We start from the raw sequence: 20219 nt of genomic DNA, 5'->3' as shown, positions 1-20219 counted from the left end.
TACCACAATGTTTTGCAGACCTATAAAAACTCTTGTTGGCCCTGATAAAAATTTAAAACTATAACCATTTCTACAAGTAAAGAATCTTACGAAATTGGGTTATGTTGATGTGTTTTTTATGCACATGCGAACACAGAATAAAATACCAAAAAGTATCTTATCCTCTCTTAAACAAAATCTCTCAAATGCTGAAGATTAGCTTAAGGATCACTTGAGAAGACTCCAAGGTTCATGAATGTAGGGTCACTACATGTGGATAAGCTCATTGGTTTGATGTGATTATGCTGGAATCACAAGGGGACTTACATTCAAATGCCTGAATGCTTGATTTGCTGGAACTTAGGTCCAATCTACTCAATTGGAAGATAAAAAAAAGAGCAAAAGAGAAAGGGTTGAGAGAGTCTATTCTAAGCCCTAGAATGTAGGAATATAGATGAATGACTCGGTGGAATCTTACTGAGTGAGGTCTCACCATCAAACTGAACAATTTGAAACAAGCTCATTGCAATCTTCTAAGGACGTTTCAAGGATGTTTGAATCAATACCATCAAACATTGATCACCATTCAAGTTAATGCATAAGCAATGAGTGTAGGATGATTCGGAGTTAAGCTCATATCATTCCAGTTGACCACACAAGTCGCACTTACAAGCAGCAAGAGGCTAGTGGTATGGATTATGCGGATTCCACATGAATACATTCAACAACTTCTTCCATTCAATCTAATCAACATGAAAAAAAATTGAGAAGTAGAACCGTGAGGCTTGTTGAAATAACAAATTTCACCATAACTTCAATGAAAAGAGTATCTCATTTAAAAGTCATACCAACAATTCTTCCTTCTCTTAATCTACTCTAATTGCTATTCTACTTGCTACTAGCTATTCTATTCACTACCAGTTATTAACCAACTATTCACTATCAACCTTTACAAATGAAGAGTTTGAGCTTTTATAGAGAGCTCATTTACAATGAATGGCCAGGATTGAATCTCCATCAATGGCCAAGATTTTACAATGAAAACCCTAATTAGGGTTCGTTACAACAAACTCAGTTTAGCCAATGAAATGATTACAACACTTTGGCATGATCAATAGAAATCGGGGGTAGGTGCCTCGGAGTTTGTGCCATCACTGGTGAGCTTGATTTATTGAACTTGGATGCATTGATGTGGACTTATTGACTGGAGGAATGGTGACTGGAACGCCATCTGGGATGCCACTTCACTCTTGCACTTTGTAGACTTGAGTTGAGTCATCATGATGAAGGGATGTTGAGAGGTATCTCTTGATACTCAACATTATCTAGCTCGCTCAAAGTAGATGTGATGGGAGTTATTGATGTAGCCGAATCTTTGCTTGCTTGCTTTTGAGTGATTGTATAACTTCTCTTTCGCACTCCTTTGATCTCTTCATGTCTCCATGGTGCGGTGAAGGTTGAAATTCCTCTTGGGCGTGAAGTTTCTCCTCTTGCACAGTGGTGTAGGTCTTACAATTTTCCTCCTTTTTGCTTTGCAGTCACCATCCCCTCCCATTTGCAAAACAAAACAAACATGATATCAAATACATAACATATAACTTTGATAGTTCTTCTTAAGCTTGATATATCCCTTGATTTTATGTGTTTTGTAGGTTTGATAAAAAGATCTAGAGGAATTCGTCTTCAAGGAGCACTTGAAGTTGCTTTTTGCTCATGAAGAGGAGCTCTTGAAGTGTATTCCATCCTTGGTGTTCATTAAGCTTTCCTCACCTTAATCTTCTTCATTTTCTTGAACTTCACTCATACCCTTCAAATTGTAAAGTTTGCTCATGTAGGTCAAATCATGAAGTTTACTCTTGCATGTTGAACTTGTGAAATTCATGAAGTCGAGATTTGCTTGTGTAGGCTTGAAGATGAAGATTGCTCTAGATGGAGTACTTGCAACTTGTTTCAATCACCTTGCTTATTAATGAAATTCGCGCCAATCTTCTAAGTCATGAAGTTTACCATTAATTCACTCCAAACCTTGAACTTATGAAGTTCACTCCCATCCTACAACTCATTAAGTAATAAAATCTCTTCAAACGAGCAGCTCATGAAGTTGCAAAATCCGCTCAAAAGAGGGTGCACCTGAAGTTTGTTTCTCTCATCTTGCTCATCAAATTTGTTCTTCCTCTCTAAATTATGAAATTCGCTCATGATCTCAAACTCACAAAGTTCAATGTGCTTGTGTGAAATCCACTCCATTCCCTCTAGACATGAAGTTCGCTCTTAATCCCTTAAACATGAAGTTGAAAACTTCGCTTCAAGGAGACAATTCATGAAGTTCGCTCCAATTCCTTGACTAATGAAGTTAAAAAATCGCTCCTAAAAGGCAAGTCATTAAGTTGTTAAACTCGCTTCAAAGTATGAAGTCGTGAAGTTGTTTTATATATGAATTTCGCTCCAAACATCTTGAACCTGAAGTTCGCTTCAAACCTGAAGTATGAACTTCGCTCCTATCACTCAACTCCCAAAGTAAGAACTTCGCTCCAATGTGTCTTAGCATGAAGTAGAAATTTCGCTTGAGGCTTGCAACTGCTGAAGTAGGGAATTTCGCTCCTAAAGGTGAACTCATGAAGTTATCTCAATCCTGAAGTTCGCTCCAAAACAGTAAATCATGAAGTTTGCTCTTACATCCCAACTCATGAAGTAGGCAATCCGCTCCACTATGCAAAGTCATGAAGTTAGTAACTTCGCTCTAAAAGCCTCCAACATGAAGTTCAACTTCGCTCCAAAACAAAAGTTCATGAAGTTAGGAACTTCTCTCCAAAACAGCAGTTCATGAAGTTAGGAACTTCGCTCCATTCCTTCAACTCCCGAAGTTGTCAACTTCACTCCTATCCCCCAATGCATGAAGTATGAACTTCGCTTTAATCATTCAATTCATGAAATATGAATTTTGCTCCAAAGGCTCAAGTCATGAAGATGTTGAATCTCACTCTTATCCATCAACTTGTGAAATTCACTTGAGAAGTGCAACTCATGAAGCAATGATTTCGCTCCAAAACCTTTGAACCTGAAGTTCACTCCTATCTTACAACTCATGAAGTAATAAAATCACTCCAATCCATCAATTCATGAAGTTCGCTTCACTTTGCTAAGTCATGAACTTCGCTCCACAACACCAACTACTGAAGTTGTGAACTTCGCTCTGAAATGCTCAAACATGAAGTTGTCAACTTCGCTCCACAATCCAAACTCATGAAGTTATCAAACTTCACTCCTCTTGGTCAAGTCATGAAGTTGTTTGACAAGTTAGTCTCTCCGTCAGGATTCATATATGGAATATAACATTTAAGTATAAGAAAGAGAACAGACTTTAAGTTATATTCCATATATATTGTCAGGATGTTTGAGAGTGGTTTCAGACCTCCGAGAGTTATAATGCAAAATCTAGTTTTTGGAAGATCCTTCAAATTTCCAGACTTGGTCAAATTTCAAGCCATTTCAGGATCAGGATGACATTCCAGACTTCTAAGATGTAAAGGACGAGACCTAGGAGTACACTATGCATTCAACCAAGGTTTGATTTAATAACTTGAAGTGTGACCGGATAGTACACAAAAACCCTAGGAATGATCTAAATAATCCCTAATCACTCAATTGACCTGACCTCCTAGCCATTTGAGCACCTATACATCTCTAATGCAAAGGCTAATAGCAAAGACACGATTACCAACAAAGCTAAGACGACCAACCCAGAAAGAGAAAAAGAAAAGTGGGGGGTCCCCATTTGCAATGGGGCGATGTGTGAATACCTCACAACAGGTTCCTTCTCAAGACAAAACATTGCTCCATCTATTCACAGGAGTTGAGCAATCCTACAGGCAAAAACATCTATATGTTGATGCGAAGGACAAGTTCATAATGCATTCACTCAACAAAAGGGCCATTATTTTCTTTCGAATCTATAGAGGTAAAGGGATGCATACATTCTAAAGGATCGTACAGAAAGAGAATAATATCAAAACCACTTCTCAAACAATTATTGGGGTAATGAACAAAAATCAATTGCAAGAGTTACAACATAGAGCAAAACCCAATAATTCTACTACAATCATGTCACTGCCCCTGCAACTAGCAAAATTATTTATTTTACAGCAGAGAATTTGAATTAACGTACCTGCCCAATAAACAGGCTACTCTACACTAAAGATTTGTAAAGATATTTCCTCTTATTAATATTATCTTTTTCAACAATCCAATAACTAACATCCGATAATATGTCATATTTAGTACATCAGAATATCAACCTCCTATGAGTGGAATTTTTCCAGTGCTTCCTGGGATGTATCCCCTGCCCTTTTACCCCTATCCCCTATAGGGGATGTTTCGGGGACACCTAGGAAACATCCCTCCCCGCTCCTCTTTTTTGTCAAAATTTAAGAAACATCCCCACGATGTCAAAAAAATTGCAGGGCATGTTAGGGGATGGCTAGCCGTCCCCAAGATGGCCAAGGGGCATTCAGACGTCCCTCATCTGTCCCAAGGACAGCTAGCTGTCCCCTAACATACCCAGGGACATTTTAGTTACTTTTAAAAAGACAACTTACAAACTTTCAATGTTTGTTTGGTTTCTAACATGCCCTTCTAGGATTTACAAAAAAATACAATAATGGTGTTTTGAAGGTGTTAATATGAGCTTGATAGGAAGGTCTCCAGCCCTCAACCCCACCCTGTATTGTGGTAGGGAATGCGCCAAAAGCACTCCTCCAGACACTGAGGGGTGCTGCCCCTCAACCCCACTGGAGGAGTTGCCCCCAAACCCCCATCAGACTAAAAGTCTAACTGAGTAATAGACCAATAATGAATCATCATCACAAAATCTACAAAATAAATATCCCTTGTTGCAATTCTCTACATTTTCACAATCAAAGCCATGATCAAGGATTATCTTGTTTCATAAATTTGACAACTGGTTTAGTATACAAGGATTGCCATAGACAAAGTTAGCATGCGACAAGCATCATACTGCTGAATGCAAGTTAAGTCATAATTGGCAAGCAAAGTTGCATGGACACGGATACGGATACAAATACAGGTATGGACCGGTATTAGATACGGAAACGGCGATTTTTTAAGACCCCCAATATAGATATGGCTGGATACGTCATTCATAAAAAACACATACACATATATTTAACACTATTTTCTAAGTTATTAGAGGATATATTGATTACTTTAAAAGCAATATAGACACAGAACTGCTACATAAATTATTATAAGTTGATTTAACATATTAAAATATGCAAAAACAGTAGAGTTCCATTGGAAGATAACACAAAAAATGGGTTACTGAAATGGAAAAACATTTCATTTATCTTTCTCATTTGCTGTGAGTTTTGTTTATACCATTTTTTTCTTTTTTATAATGCATGAATGAAGTTTTTTTAAATTAAATTTACGAATATTTATGCCAAATTTAAAATAAAAAAATCACAAAGCATCCAGCATGGCTAGAAAATCAAGGTTTTGTGGGTACAGTATCCGATGCGTATCCAGGCTGTATCGGATACGTATCTCTTTCGGATACAGGGATACACGTGCCCAGGGAGGGACAAAGGAGTTTCCGGCTACTCTGTTGGCAAGAAATTGTCATTTTCATAATGCAAAAATATATTTGCACAGACAACAAATAGAACAATCCATCATTTAGTATCCCATCTAAGGTCAAATTAAAACATAACCAGTTATACTTAAGTGTTCCTCTTTGTTAATGAACTTGACAACAAAACATGCAGTCTTGAAGGCTTCAAGAAAACTTTAGTAATAATTTCCTCACTTGAATATGCACGAGTCAAGTATGTATATATATAGAGAGAACATCATAATTCCTATTCAATTACACATGCTTACAAAGGTTTATAATGTCTATAATAAATACTTTATCAATATCGTCATATCAATATTTGAATTTCCTTATATTTTAAAATTTTCCTTAATTTTTTAATAACCATCCCCTAGAAAATGGCCGAAAGAAATCCCCACACCAGAAACGCATCCTGCTGTCTCCTACTGTCCCCATCCCAGAAACTTGGGGTAGTATAGAATTTTTCTAAAGTACCACCGGGTGTGCAACTATTATTCCCATAGCTTTTTCATGCAATTGCTCACTGGCTTGTACCATAAGTAAGGTTTCTTCCTCAAGTTTGCTTGGGTTCATGGAGGAGTGCATAGTGTACAGAAGTACAACACATTTTTTCTTCAAGTTTGCACAGGTGCAACACTGCACTGTGTACAGAACCCGTGTGGGTCACCACAACTTGGGTGTGGTTGCATAAACAATTTAATGCCCATATGCATGAATTAAAGAATGATATAGAAATCAAAATAAACATATGGATATGGCCCTATAAATACAAGTCTAGCCTGAGAATGAGCATCGGATGCATGCATGTATCAGGAGCATCTATTTTTATGCTGGGTCCACACTCTCCAGCAGCTATGCAAATACAAGCTCTGAAAGTACCCATTTCATCATAGACATTTGACCTAATGAAGATTAGAAAAAAAATAAACTAACATGGTTAATTCCATGTCTTCTATACATAATCAACTAAAAGTCACCTCCCTATAAAATTGTAATAAGTAAAATGTAGACATAATTTTATATTTTAAATTAAAAAACTTGTAGAGTGCTTAAGAGAAAATGGAACATGTTAAACTCGGTCGATTTTCACTAGATAAAATATAAAAAGTGACAAGATATTACCATCTATGGACTCTCTAGATGAATTCTCCAGATTATCTATGCTGCCATTTAAATGCGAAGATGCCTTTGTTGGAGAACAAGATTTATCAACAAAAACTCTGTCTGCTTGAAGTTGCTCAATTTGTTCTATTACAGATTGCTCTGGTCCCTTTTCATTGCCTTCACAGTCTGCTCCTTCCCTTCGGATTTCAGCCTTTAAATCTATATGATCATCACCTTGCAATCTTGAATCAGTATCTCTTGTTTTTGACTGAACAGATTCTAAGGCTGCAGATTCTTGATCAACATCATTGGCAGATGATTTAGGAAATTTTTCCTGTGGCCTTATATTGCTATCTATGTCTCCATCCATGTCCACATCTGGCAGTACAGTATTTCCTTGTATTGAACTTTTGCTCTTGCAACCTGGATCACCATCTCTCAAGTCACTTTCAATTATACTCATTTTTGTAAAGCCACTGCATTCTGCTGACAGCATTTGCCCTGATTTTGTGTCTTCTACCAGACAGCTGCCTGCTAAACTCATTCTGTGATCAGGAATAACGAGTTCACTTGAAGTTTGTAAATCTAGCTTCTGATCTATGTCTCTTTCAACGCCTTTAGAGTAAGGTACCTTTGCTTCATCTAAAAATGCATGCTTAGATAAATCAGATCCTGTTATCATACTTTTATCTGCTTCAGGCTGTAAAATATCTTCAGTATTTCCAATATTGGAATTTGAAGAGCTTTCATCTCTATGACTGTCAGAAAGATCATTGCTAGGAGACATGTGTTTAGATTCAATATAATCTCCATGTTTGACAGATATAGTTTGTTCTACAGTGCTTTTTTCTTCATCAGTATCGACCATGTCCTTCGGCTGATGAGATTCTAATGCAGAGTTTTCACTAATGGCTTCATTTATGTTTATTTTAGGCAGTGTTTCCACTGCAATTACTTTAGTATCATCATGCATGCCCCTCTCTGACAATGTGATATCACCTTGAGTAGAATTCTGTACTTTGCAATCTGGACTGCAATCAGTCATCCCACATTCAATTGTACTTGAGCTTAAGGCACGGTATTTGACTTCTTCCCTTTCCCCTGCATTTGAATTTTCTGTTGGAGGGTTATCTGTACAACTGATTCCTGGATCAGGAAAAACCATACTTGAATCCTGTCCATCTTGCTTCTCACATGAGGTTGTCTCAACAGCTTTAGAGCAGGTTTCCTTTACTGGCTTCTGTTTAAACAAGGCATCTTCTATTACTTTCTCTTTGTCTTCTTCAAGGTGTAACATACCATCAGAAAATTTATGATGAAAACTTTCAGGCTTCTCTTCATCTCTAAACTTGTCGGTATCCCCACAGATGAGAGGAGAAATGTCCATAGACTCAACATGATCTTCAAGTTTTACTAAGATATTTTGTTCTACAGTGTTTTCTTCTTGAGAGTAATCCACACTTTCTGACAGATGAAATTCTGGTGCTGCACGTTTCTCATCAACTACTACTTCACCGGCAGGTGTTTTATTCAACTTTTCCTGTGCAATTTCATTAGCATCATCATGTTTGAATACGTCCATATCTGAAAGTGTGCTCTTTTGTTCTCTAGAATCTTCTTTTTTACAGTCAGGATCAAAAACATTCTTATCATGGTCTATACTCGAGAATATGCAGGCACTGCTTTCAACTTCATGTTTGAATACATCCATATCTGAAAGTATGCTCTTTTGTTTTGTAGAATCTTCCTTTTTATAGTCTCGATCAAAATCATTCTTATCATGGTCAATCAAATTCGAGACTACGCAAGCACTGTGTTCAACTTCTTGCTTTTTAGCTGCTTCTGAAGATTCTGTTAAGCATCCATCTACAAAGCTCATATCTTGAACAGCAATAACTACCTTGCTTGAAGCCTGCAAATCATTCTTCTGACCTGACGTTTTATCAATGTCTTTAGAACAGGGGACTTCTGTTTCCTTTAGTGTATCCTGTTTAACCAAGCCACTTGCTATTAAGGTGTCATTTGTTTCGAGGGACAACATCTTATCTGAATTTATATTATAAAAAGTTTGAGGCTTTTCCCTTTCTCTGCAACTCCCAGAATCCCCATTGATAGGAGAAGCATTTTTGGATTCAGTATAAACTTCAGGTTTAGAGATACCTTCTGCCACGGTGCTATTTGCTTCTGGATGATGGGCCACACCTCCTGTCCCTTCAAGATCAAGATTAGTTACAGATGAGTCAATTGTGATAGCTGAAGATTGAAGCAACTTCTCTATTTGTGGTTCCAGTGTACATGATTGAGGGTTTTCTTTCTGGCTGTGAGCTCCTGAAAAGAGAATTGAACTCAAGCCTTTACTGCAATCGGAAGTAATCTTCATATCATTTTGCATCTCTTGTTCTTTCATTTCAGAAATGGAAACATCTTGTGTTTTGCCGTCAGAAACTTGATGATTGATCTGAGCCAGCTTATCTGCAAATATACTAGATGAATAAGCAAATTTGGGAAATAAGGATGATGTAAAGAATTTTCTTTTACTTTGCTACAGTAACTTCAACTTAGAAGATGAGAATGTATAATTATGTAGTTTAAATAAAAACTCTTTCTATTGAATAATCACAATAAAATTTGAAACATAAAGTTCCAACCCGGTTTAGAAGCATAATAATTAATAATTATCAATTTACATTTTCATTAAGGACACCGGCCAGTACTCTGTAATCATTTGCACTAGTTAACTACACTTGAAACATCTTGACCTCCCCAACTAATATCTAGTAAGTTGCACTCAATTACCTCAACTATCCTTGATACACTTAAGAATGAACAAGAGTAAGGCTTACAAAGTGCAGATATCATATGCAGTATTTGCTCTAATGATTCAACAAAGTACATCAAAACTGTCATTAACCCATTTGTTTCTCAACCCCATACATCATCCTCTATCAAGCACTTTCCATTGTCTCCATCTTCCTGGTTCCTACAGCTGTGCAAGTAAAAAGTATATGGCTAACAAACAACCAAGGCTGAAATCCAAACATGAACACAGCAAACAGCAGATTGTAAGGTACAAAGCCATGTCTCCTTTTTATTTATGTTCTTTGATAATATTGATTCCTTCAATGCTAATCAGTATCCACTGCATCAACAAAAAAACTGTTATTTCCACACACACCAAATAAAATATAGTAAATATGTATTCATACATCATTAAATATCAAGCACATTTCGTAGCTTATCACATCAAATATCATTATTGAGATAGAAAAATGTGTTCTCAAAGTAAACCCACTGATCAAATGAATTCTTCAGCAAAAATCAATCATAAAACTGGAGCACTTCATGGAATGAATTCAAAGAAAGAGGCAAGGATTTATGGATCTGCTAACAAGATAAAATGCACTATATAGTAGCAACAAGCAGATAAAAGACAGGCCATCAACAGCAACAACAATAAACTTAAATTCTTCTTCCACTTATTCTGCAACATACAGTGGATCCAAAATTTCACCTGTATGCAGAGAAAAGGGAAATGGCATTCAGGGGACCAGTTCCAAATCAGCACATACACAGGATTTTTGTGTTGCCCTCTAGCTCTGTTGAGATGGCAATCAAAGATATCACTGGGATTGACTTCCAGGAAGTGAACACCAGGAATTGGGTAAACATGGAGGTTTCGTCAATGCTTGTCTCCAACCTCTTGGACTTCCTCCAAGAAAAGGAAGTGGTTAAAGGCTTTAAGTTTTTTATGTGAATGCCAATTATAGAAGTGGCCTTTATAAGGCCCTGGAGGTAACAGACTTTCCAAGGTGAGCCAATGACAGAAGCAGGAAATGAGTTCAGAGGTCTAGTGTCCCTCTTCAGAGAGCTGCAAAGTTGGTTTCAGATTCATTTTGGGATGTCTGAGCAAGTGCAAAGTTTCCTGGTTCAAGATAGGGAAGATTGCTGGCCTTGGATTGAACTTGCCCATTCGCATGCATCTTTCCCTGCATATAGAAAGAAACAGACCGGAACAGGCCAAAAGGGCAACTAAGGAGCTGGATAGTGTTGCCGGAAGATGGAGGTGCTAGTGCTTCTGGGGAGCCTCCTGTGGTGGTCATCAAGCTGGAGTAATGTCTATTAGCTGCTCCTTGCTGGTTTTTCTGAGAGGTTATGTTTATAGCTTAGTACTCTATTTTCTATTTTGTTGGATCTGAGCACAAAAAAGTAGATATGGGACTCTTGGTTTAAAACTATAGGATCTCTGGTCTGGTAATTAATGGCAGTTCCATTTTTGATACAAACGCAGGGGGCCCAAGCCCATACTTTATGTATCATAAATCAAAAGCAGTGAACTTCAATTCTCAATGCAACATGGTGAACATATATTCCTCCATCAACACAATTAATGCCTTTGTCAGGGATTTATGCAACTTGACTTTGACTTTTCTAATGTTATACTACTTTTCACTTAATAATCCATAAATGAATTTCCATATTCACGCACTTGTCTATGGCAAAACTCGCTGTTATACAAATACTATGTCTTACTAGCTACAAAGTACACCTTGTCTTCCTTCATCAACACAGTTAATGCCTTTTGTCAGGGATTTATGCAACTTGAAGTATAACTTTCTAGTGTTATACTACTCATCACTTCATACTCAATAGATGAATTTTCATATTCTCACACTTTATCTATGGCAAAACTCACTCTAGTATGACTCACTAGCTACAAACATCAATAATATTAAACACTACATAGCACCATATAAATTATGATACTTCAGGACTCAATAAAATAACCACATATCCTAACACCTTTACCAGTGCTCAAAAATGGGATATTGTTAATTTCATTGGATGATCATTGTACTATTGGTTTAGTGATCCAGGTTCTATAACACTCTGATTAAATCAATTTGAAGAGGATGGTATTATAGAATACTCTTCCAGCTATACTGAACCAATCATGACATGATTCTCAACCATCTTTTCCATGAAAAACCAAATTAAACTTATACGCAGATTTGAAATCATTAGCTAAGACTTATTTTGTCAGTAAAACGGTATATATTGAAAGTTAATGGATTCAAATAGCAAGATAATTGTGTTCTGACACAGTCAAGCTCTACACAGAAGTTCAGATTTTTGTAAAGTTGCATTCCATACTATAATGGATCGGAATAATATTATATATCCAACGAAAGATAAATTGAAGGGGGCAAAATAACTAAATATTTTAATGTGATTATTACTATGATTCCTGAAAATACTTACAGATTATTTTTCCAGCAGACGCTCGAGATTCCTCAACTGAAGAAGAATTGTCATTCAAGTCATCAGAATTTGCTTCCTTAAAGGAGAGAATTGATGCAATTCCAACTTTCCTTGAACCGATTCCCTTGCTATGATGTATTGGAGCTTGTGTTGTAGTAGCTGACTTGCCAAGTTCAATTTTACCTGGATCCTGTACTTTTGCAAATGATATTTTAACATCCTTAGGAATATGCGGCTGCTTTTTGGAAACTCTAGGGTCATCTTTCACTGGTTCATTAATGATTTGCAAATCACAACCACCTATATCATCAGAGCCTGGATGGGGTTGAACAACAGATGGAATTGACTCTCCTAGCAGAGGCAAAACTCTACCATCTATTTTGCTGTTTGGAATTTTCAAATCAGCATAGTCATGATGGCCTTTAACTGTGAACTCTTGATGCTCAACAGGTCCACTGGCATCTTGGTTGTTGTCTCTATTTAGTACCTCCTTGAAAATTGAGGTCGACTCATGTTTGAAGCTCAATATATCATGTCCTGTAGAATTCTTTGGCAGTTCAGTTGTCCCAGATACAATCTGTCCATGCAATCCAAGCCCTGTAATTGTGCCAGTAGCTGCCTCTGAAACTTCCTTTGCACTTTCATGCAATGAGCTTAAATTGCTCACTTTTGCATCTGGACCAATGATCTGAGATGAATGTAATGTTGCATTATCAGAAGCGTCCATTTTCTGGCCAGCTTTTCCAACATTGGCTTCACTTGAACTTACCTCCAGATTGCTAGAATTGTTGTCTGGTTTTGGCGCAGATGCACGTGTTTGAGGGATAGTACTATTGTCTTTCTGAGAATCAAGATTCTCATGATCTGCAGAACAAATCAATTTAACCTCAGAACTTGTTATGATCAGACCTTAAAAACTGTATATGCAATATACACACACTGTGGAAGGTGAATGGCATTCCAAACCAACAAAGTGTTGAATGAAGCCATTTTGAAACTGATGCTTTCAAAAAAATTTAAGATTAGCATTTCACTAATAAATTTACCTTTCCTGGTAATTAATTTAATTTTAACAAAGAAGACTAAAACATCAATAGAATTAATTCAAGAATGAGGCCAGAAGAAATCCTAACCTATTGACTTGTGCTGATCGTCTGACAACTCCTCTGAAGAGCCCCCATGTGTATCTCTGTCTCCTGAACTAATCAGCTCGAAGCCCTCTATCTTCCCACAATGCTTCTTGTGGTTCCTCCTATGCTTGGCACTTGGATGTGCATTAGGGTATCTCCACCCACACCGGTGGCAAGTGCATACATCACCGGGATCTTTTGTTTGATGAGTTTCAATCCCTGAAAATAATAGTGACGATCTATTAAAACCCTCACAAAATGTCTATTTTAGGTTCAAATAAAAAAGATAAATATCACACAAAGTGCCAAATTACAGCAAGACCTTAGGGTTAGTTATCACTCTGGCCATAACGTTGTTGCAATTCAAACCATAGATATAGAAAATTCATTGCAGGAACCAGCCCTACTCCACGTAAGGAATCTCAGGAAGCTAAAACATAGGAAGATGGTAGGGGCAAAGGAAGACAAGTACAAAAAGAAGAATTACAAACCTGCTGGCACATGCTGCTTCTGCTCACGCTCAAGATGATGACTACTGATGTGTTTTCCTTCCATCTCAACGTGCTCTACAAAATCTCAAATGTTCAACCATCTCTCAAAAAGACTTTTGGAATAGACATGCATTAGGGAACCAAGAAAACATTGATTGAAAGCAATTTGAGATTGATGTTTTAAAACTAACTTAAGATATTTTTCTTTAGTGGTTTGATCTCCCTTAATGTGAATGCCTGAACCATTCACAGAAATAATCCAAGATTAAACACTGGAAGAACTCCTGACCTATTGACTTATGTTCATCATCTGATGATACTTCATCTGATGAACCACCTTGTGTTTCTCTGTCTTCTGAAGTGATCAACTTGAAGCCCTCTATCTTGCCACAATGCTTTCTGTGATTCCTCCTATGCTTAGGACCTGGATACGGATTTGGGTATTTCCATCCACACTGGTGGCAAATATATTCATGTTGATCATCTTTTGTATGATGGGTTTTGATTCCTGGGAAAAATAGTGATTAAAAGTTAAGACCCTCCAAAAACTTACTCTTGGGTTCAAATTAAGATTGGAGATGTGCATCAAACACACAATAGAGCAAAAAAGCTAAGGCCAGATATAATCCCAGCCATAACTATCGTACCGATTCAAAGGACTCCTATACATACTCACATTGCAGCAATCTTAATCCATGTGAGGAATCAAAAAAGAAGCTGAAACAGGGGAAAGGAGATGGGGGAGAGTGGGCAGAAGTAAAAACACGAGAAATGTCAAACCTGCTGGTTGCACCAGGTGCTCGTGCTGGTGTTGAAGATCGGTGTAATGTTCTCCTTCCATCTTGTTGTTCACTTCACATTCGAAGATCCAAATTACTCAACGGTCAGACAACTAGGTAGTCATCAATTAAGAAGTGAAAGGCATTGCGAACCAAGGAACATTCACCTAAGGTAGCTCAAAGCTGATGCTTTCAAATAAAAAAGACTAACAAATTTGTATTTTATAATAATTTGATCCCCATCAACATGCATGCATAATACATAAACAATAACAATTCATGATTAGAGACTGGAAGAACTCCCAACCTGTTGACATATGTTCATCTTCTGATAAATCATCATCTGAGGAACCACCTTTTAGTTCCTTGTTTGCTGTGTCAATCACCTTGAAACCCTCTATCTTGCCACAAAGCTTCTTGTGGTTCCTCCTATGCTTTGCACTCGGATGCGCATTAGGGTATGTCCATCCACACCGCCGGCAAACCCATTTATCATGAGGATCATTGTTATGACTAGTTTCCATCCCTGAAAATTATTGTGAATAAAAAATTCAAACCTTCCCACAACATTCTTCTTGAGTTGAAATTAAGAAATTGCAATTGCATCAAGTACCTCTTTACAGCAAGACAATAATGTTAGCTACAATCACAACCATAAAGTGGAAGATATCCAAAACACAATTGTAGAACTGACATTGCGAGAACTACCACTAATCCATGTAAGAAGTTCAAAAGAGTTGCAACAAAGAAAGGGAGTTGGGGAACAGGGAAAGCGAATAAAGGAAATAGAATGGAAAACCTTTCGGCTGCTGCTGCTCGTGTTGATGATCGGTGTTATGTTCTCCTTCCATCTTGTTGTTCACTTCACATTCGAAGATCCAAATTACTCAACGGTCAGACAACTAGGTAGTCATCAATTAAGAAGTGAAAGGCATTGCGAACCAAGGAACATTTACCTAAGGTAGCTCAAAGCTGATGCTTTCAAATAAAAAAGACTAACAAATTTGTATTTTATAATAATTTGATCCCCATCAACATGCATGCATAATACATAAACAATAACAATTCATGATTAGAGACTGGAAGAACTCCCAACCTGTTGACATATGTTCATCTTCTGATAAATCATCATCTGAGGAACCACCTTTTAGTTCCTTTTTTGCTGTATCAATCACCTTGAAACCCTCTATCTTGCCACAATGCTTCTTGTGGTTCCTCCTATGCTTTGCACTCGGATGCGCGTTAGGGTATGTCCATCCACACCACCGGCAAACCCATTTATCATGAGGATCATTGTTATGACTAGTTTCCATCCCTGAAAATTATTGTGAATAAAAAATTCAAACCTTACCATAACATTCTTCTTGAGTTGAAATTAAGAAATTGCAATTGCATCAACTACCTCTTTACAGCGAGACAATAATGTTAGCTACAATCACAACCATAAAGTGGAAGATATCCAAAACACGATTGTAGAACTGACATTGCGAGAACTACCACTAATCCATGTAAGAAGTTCAAAAGAGTTGCAACAAAGAAAGGGAGTTGGGGAACAGGGAAAGCGAATAAAGGAAATAGAATTGAAAAACCTTTCGGCTGCTGCTGCTCGTGCTGATGAGGATGATTGGCAATGTGTTTTCCTTCCATCTCGATATTGTTGGAGGTTCAAACAACACTAGAACTTGTGGATGACTGGTACCTCGGTGGTAGAGCACCAACACTGTTAACGAGGAGATCTTCAGAAGCCAAAATGCTCAACCCTCACTCGGTCACACTCTAGCAAAGCCAGAGCCTGTTAAGGACTGGTATCTCAGTGGAAGAGCAACAACAATGCCTATCATGAGGTCTTCAGAACCCAAAATGTTCACCCCTCGCTTAATGAGTTTTTTCATATAGACTAGGCTCTCTTGGACATCAATTCTCCATCTCTCTTGCTTGGTTCAGTTTATCTCCTGCCATACTAGATCAACAATTCAAACAACAGTAGTGAAGTAAGCCAAAACCTTCCATTCTACATTTTCCCCTATAATTCCATGAGCCACTTGCCCAAATCTCTATGACAACAGAACCTAATTCAATTGGTAATAACACTAAACGAGATTTAAATTTTTGAACCTCAATTTAGAAACGTAAACCTAACGCAATTAATAGAAAAGGATGAGAAACTAATCATAAAATAGAACTGTCTTTTTATCACTGTGATTCAGTAGTAAATGTAATGGAATTCTTGTAAACAATAAACCCACAAGTTCTTTGCCACAATAAAGGCCAAGACAATTGACAAACAAAGATAATTAGTTAATAGAAAGTACCTAATAATCTGATAGGCAAACTGATTCGGCCATGGATGCAATCATTGGGTCCCCAGATACCAAAACCATCTTTCTAAAAGCAAGTCTGAATACTGTTCTTTCCCAACAATTGTGATGTTTTTCCTTGCCTGGTCCACAACATGAACGTCACTCCCCAGGCTGCAGGAAAATGACCTTTTACTTATATTTGCTATCTAAGCGGCCGGTGATATACTAGTATCTAGGACATGTAACATGCGCGGACAGGTTGGACATGTCCTATCCATTAAAATACATATAGATATATATACATTGTATATATCTCCGCAAGAGAGTATCCCCGGAATTGACCCAGTAGTTGGGTTTGTCTGAATGACAGCTTTGAACTGGAAAACATTTGGACCCACCTGCAGTATATGCAGAAAAAATAAGTGCAGTGATAGTGAGATGACATTGAGTAGGTCCCAATTGACTCTAGGTACCTTCTCCTTCCGTTGTGAGCAGAGTCATGTCTGTCAGTCAGGCGTGGGGGTCCCTGTACTTGTAAGCATTTATGCTTACCGCCTGGCTGCTTCACATTTGCATTCCGAACGCATACTAGAGGTATATACATTGTCACTGTGTGAAAGTTTGTATGGACTTTTCGTCTAGGGATGAATTTTAAAATCAAAATTTAAACATTCCTGACCACATGATCTCACATGCGTTGCATGCGCAACGCAATGAAACAAGCAACTAATTACAACTAATTAATTCAACTGTTGGGAGCTTAATGGAGTGCTCATGTGGGGTAGAGTTTGACGACTTTCTTAAAGAGTGGTTGTTTTACTATTTTGAACTTGTTTTTTAATGAGGTCTCATTAATCTTTTTATTTAGAGAGAGAGTTTATAGTTTAAATTGACTTTTTTATTATAGGCAAATAAGAGACTCAAGTTTTGGCCTTAGCAAAATACAACTAATTCTATTTTGAAAATTGTATCTACAGCTTATTTTATAGTCGGCGCGGTTCTAATTTTTCATGATTGGTCAGTCTTAATTTTGTTAAGATTTTTTTACTTTTTCTATAAAAATTTCAATAAAAATCTCAGAATCAATAGTTAAGCATGTATGAAACATAAAAACTATTGTTTGAAACATAAAATATCAATTTTTATGTGTTTATATATTAATAATTACAATAAATTGTATCAATAGTAAGCTGATGTAAAGTACAACCTGAGTTGGCCTAGTGGTAGAGAATTTGTGCTCTTTCAAAAAAAAACAAAAAAAAAATAGTAAGTTGATGTAAAAAATTCGGAGTAATTTGAAATTTTCAATAACCATTTCCTAATATTATTGTTGGTTTACTATTTTTGGATTATACCTTTTCTTTTTTTAGTAATTTTATGTTTTTTACTTTTATAATCATTTTTTCTCTTTTTATCTTTTAGTATATTTCATTGTTTTATTTTATTTTGTCTGTATTTTTTTTTTGCTTAAACTTTTATTTATTTTTTATGGTAATCTTTTTCTTTATATATTTTTTTTGTAGTTTATTTTATTAGTATATTTTTTTTATTTATAATGACTCGTTCATGGGTTCTTTAGGGTTAATCCTTCTTCTAGGGGTGGAAAGGTTTCTAATGAGGTGTGGACCGAACCGGAGCAAGGGTGGATCAAGATCGATTTTGATGGAGCTTCGAGGGGAAATTCGGGTATTTCAGGTGCAGGGTGTGTGGCTCGTGATGAGGAAGGTAAAGTGTTGTTCAAAGGGGTGCAGAGGTTGCAAGATGGCATGAATAATGAGGCTGACGCGCAGGCTGCTTTGCTTCTAGTGGAATTGGCAAGTAATATGAAAGTCTCGAGGATACACTTAGAGGGGGACTCAAAAGTTGTGGTGGAAGCAATTGTGAAAGGGGCTTCACCAAGTTGGAGAATAAACAAATTCATTCTGATTATTTGTTCAAGGCTTCGATTTTTCCAGGATTTCCAGATATCTCATATTTGTAGATTAGGAAATGGGGTGGCGGACCTTTTGCCCAACGTGGCCTATGAGTTGGATAGTTTTGTCACAAGATGGTGGGGTGGAGATGACGAAGATGTACAATGGCCAACTTAGTGGGAAAAATCTTTTGAAAAAGTAGGCGAATTAAGATGTGAAGTTAGTTTGTTGGCCATGGAGGATTTAGTTGAGTGATCAGGGGGATTGAGTTGAAGGTCGTTAGAGAGAGTGCAACTCTGATTAAATTCATTAATTACTTTGTTCGGAGCAGGGGGGCGAGAAAAGGGCAGTGGTATGTGGTGGACAATGCACTTAATGCAGGAGGCAATTATAGTTATTATGCTCATTTATTTGTTATCACTGCCTGATGTATTGGCAACTTTTCTTCCTGAAGAAGCTATTGAGTTGGCAAGGTGCGGGGAGACGGTATGTGCTTACAGATGGATCATGGAGGCAAATTTTATGTTGAAGACTAAGAAGCATTTGTGCCCATTCGTTGGAGATGTTACAAAAAGAAGGCTTCGGGGGATGTTTCTTTTTTAGGATGAACAACTGGTTAAGTGTGTGCAATTAATCCTGGGGAAGGTTTTTCGTAATCTGAGGCACAGGTATCCAACAAACATGGATGTGTATTCGTTAATTATGGCGTGGGGGATGGATGTTGGTGAACCAATGGAGGTGGTGAAAAGGGTGATGGAGACAATAGCAAACAGTGACTATTTAGATGGCATGGACTCAATCCTAGAATGGGTAATTTTGGGGGTAGGTATTGATGTGAGGGATTTGCAGTGGCGCCTCATGAATGCTTTAGGAAACCATTGTCCTTTATTCGATGGCTAGAAGATTGTGGCAGGGCACATCGTACGATAGAAGCCAAACAAGATTGGAAAGCATTGAAGATTTTTGTGCAGATTACAGAGCTTGATGAAGTGATTCGACAAGCCAAGGTGGAAGCGGAAAGAGTGGAAGGTAGAGTGTTAAGACCGCGCAAGAGGAAGAGGATGAGCGAGCTGACTGGAAATGCAGATGAAGGGAGCTCTCAGGGTGCATGAATTTACTCTCTCTTTTTTTAATTGAAAGCAAAATTGTTTATGGTCTGGTTTTATTTGGCCTACATACTTTTTAATTATGTACTTGAAGTAATAGGGTAGCTTCATGGGATTTGAATATTCCCATTTGAAAATTGAAACCGCGAATGCGAATTTTTGAGTATGCATTCGGTTGATGGGTACAAAGATTTTTTGGGGTATTTTTTTGGTCTTTATTGTTTAACCAGGTTGGAGTTGGGTGGTTTTGGGGTGATTTTGCTTTTTGTCTGGAAGTTTAGAATTTCCATGGATGTATCTTTTTCTATTTCGAATAAATAAAAAACATATTATCGAACAAAAAAAAAATCTTTATTTATAATTTTTTATTTGTATGGTTATCTTTATTCTTTTTATTTTGTATTATTTCATTTTATTTCATTATATCATATATTTATTGTTTATTATATTGTATAATTATAACAATATATTATATAAACATAACCATTTGGTATTTCAAATTATATAATTATAACATTATATTATA

General features: G+C 37.1%; 1 protein-coding gene across 4 annotated transcripts in view; it reads right to left on the bottom strand.

The window, feature by feature from the left end:
- The window catches only part of LOC131036723 (uncharacterized), a 48159-nt gene extending 31047 nt beyond the window's left edge, over positions 1-17112 (bottom strand). Inside the window, exons 1-11 of one of the 4 annotated variants that reach the window (XM_059212033.1) lie at positions 16687-17112; positions 15964-16334; positions 15471-15689; positions 15174-15236; positions 14682-14900; positions 14376-14447; positions 13885-14103; positions 13596-13670; positions 13108-13323; positions 11975-12838; positions 6734-9187 (exon numbers count right to left, since the gene is read on the bottom strand). In XM_059212033.1, the coding sequence (XP_059068016.1) occupies positions 6734-9187; positions 11975-12838; positions 13108-13323; positions 13596-13670; positions 13885-14103; positions 14376-14447; positions 14682-14900; positions 15174-15236; positions 15471-15689; positions 15964-16021 (4459 nt within the window). In that variant the 5' untranslated portion in view covers positions 16022-16334; positions 16687-17112. Of the gene's footprint in view, positions 1-6733; positions 9188-11974; positions 12839-13107; positions 13324-13595; positions 13671-13884; positions 14104-14375; positions 14448-14681; positions 14901-15173; positions 15237-15470; positions 15690-15963; positions 16597-16686 lie in introns of those variants that run through there. The other 3 variants (XM_059212034.1, XM_059212032.1, XM_059212035.1) reach the window with 3 other exon arrangements.
- Between the last annotated feature and the right edge of the window lie 3107 nt (positions 17113-20219).

This window comes from Cryptomeria japonica, chromosome 10 (assembly GCF_030272615.1).
Source record: "Cryptomeria japonica chromosome 10, Sugi_1.0, whole genome shotgun sequence".
NCBI lineage: Eukaryota > Viridiplantae > Streptophyta > Pinopsida > Cupressales > Cupressaceae > Cryptomeria > Cryptomeria japonica.
Note: the sequence above shows the minus strand (reverse complement) of the source record. Positions and strands in the feature narration are given on the sequence as shown.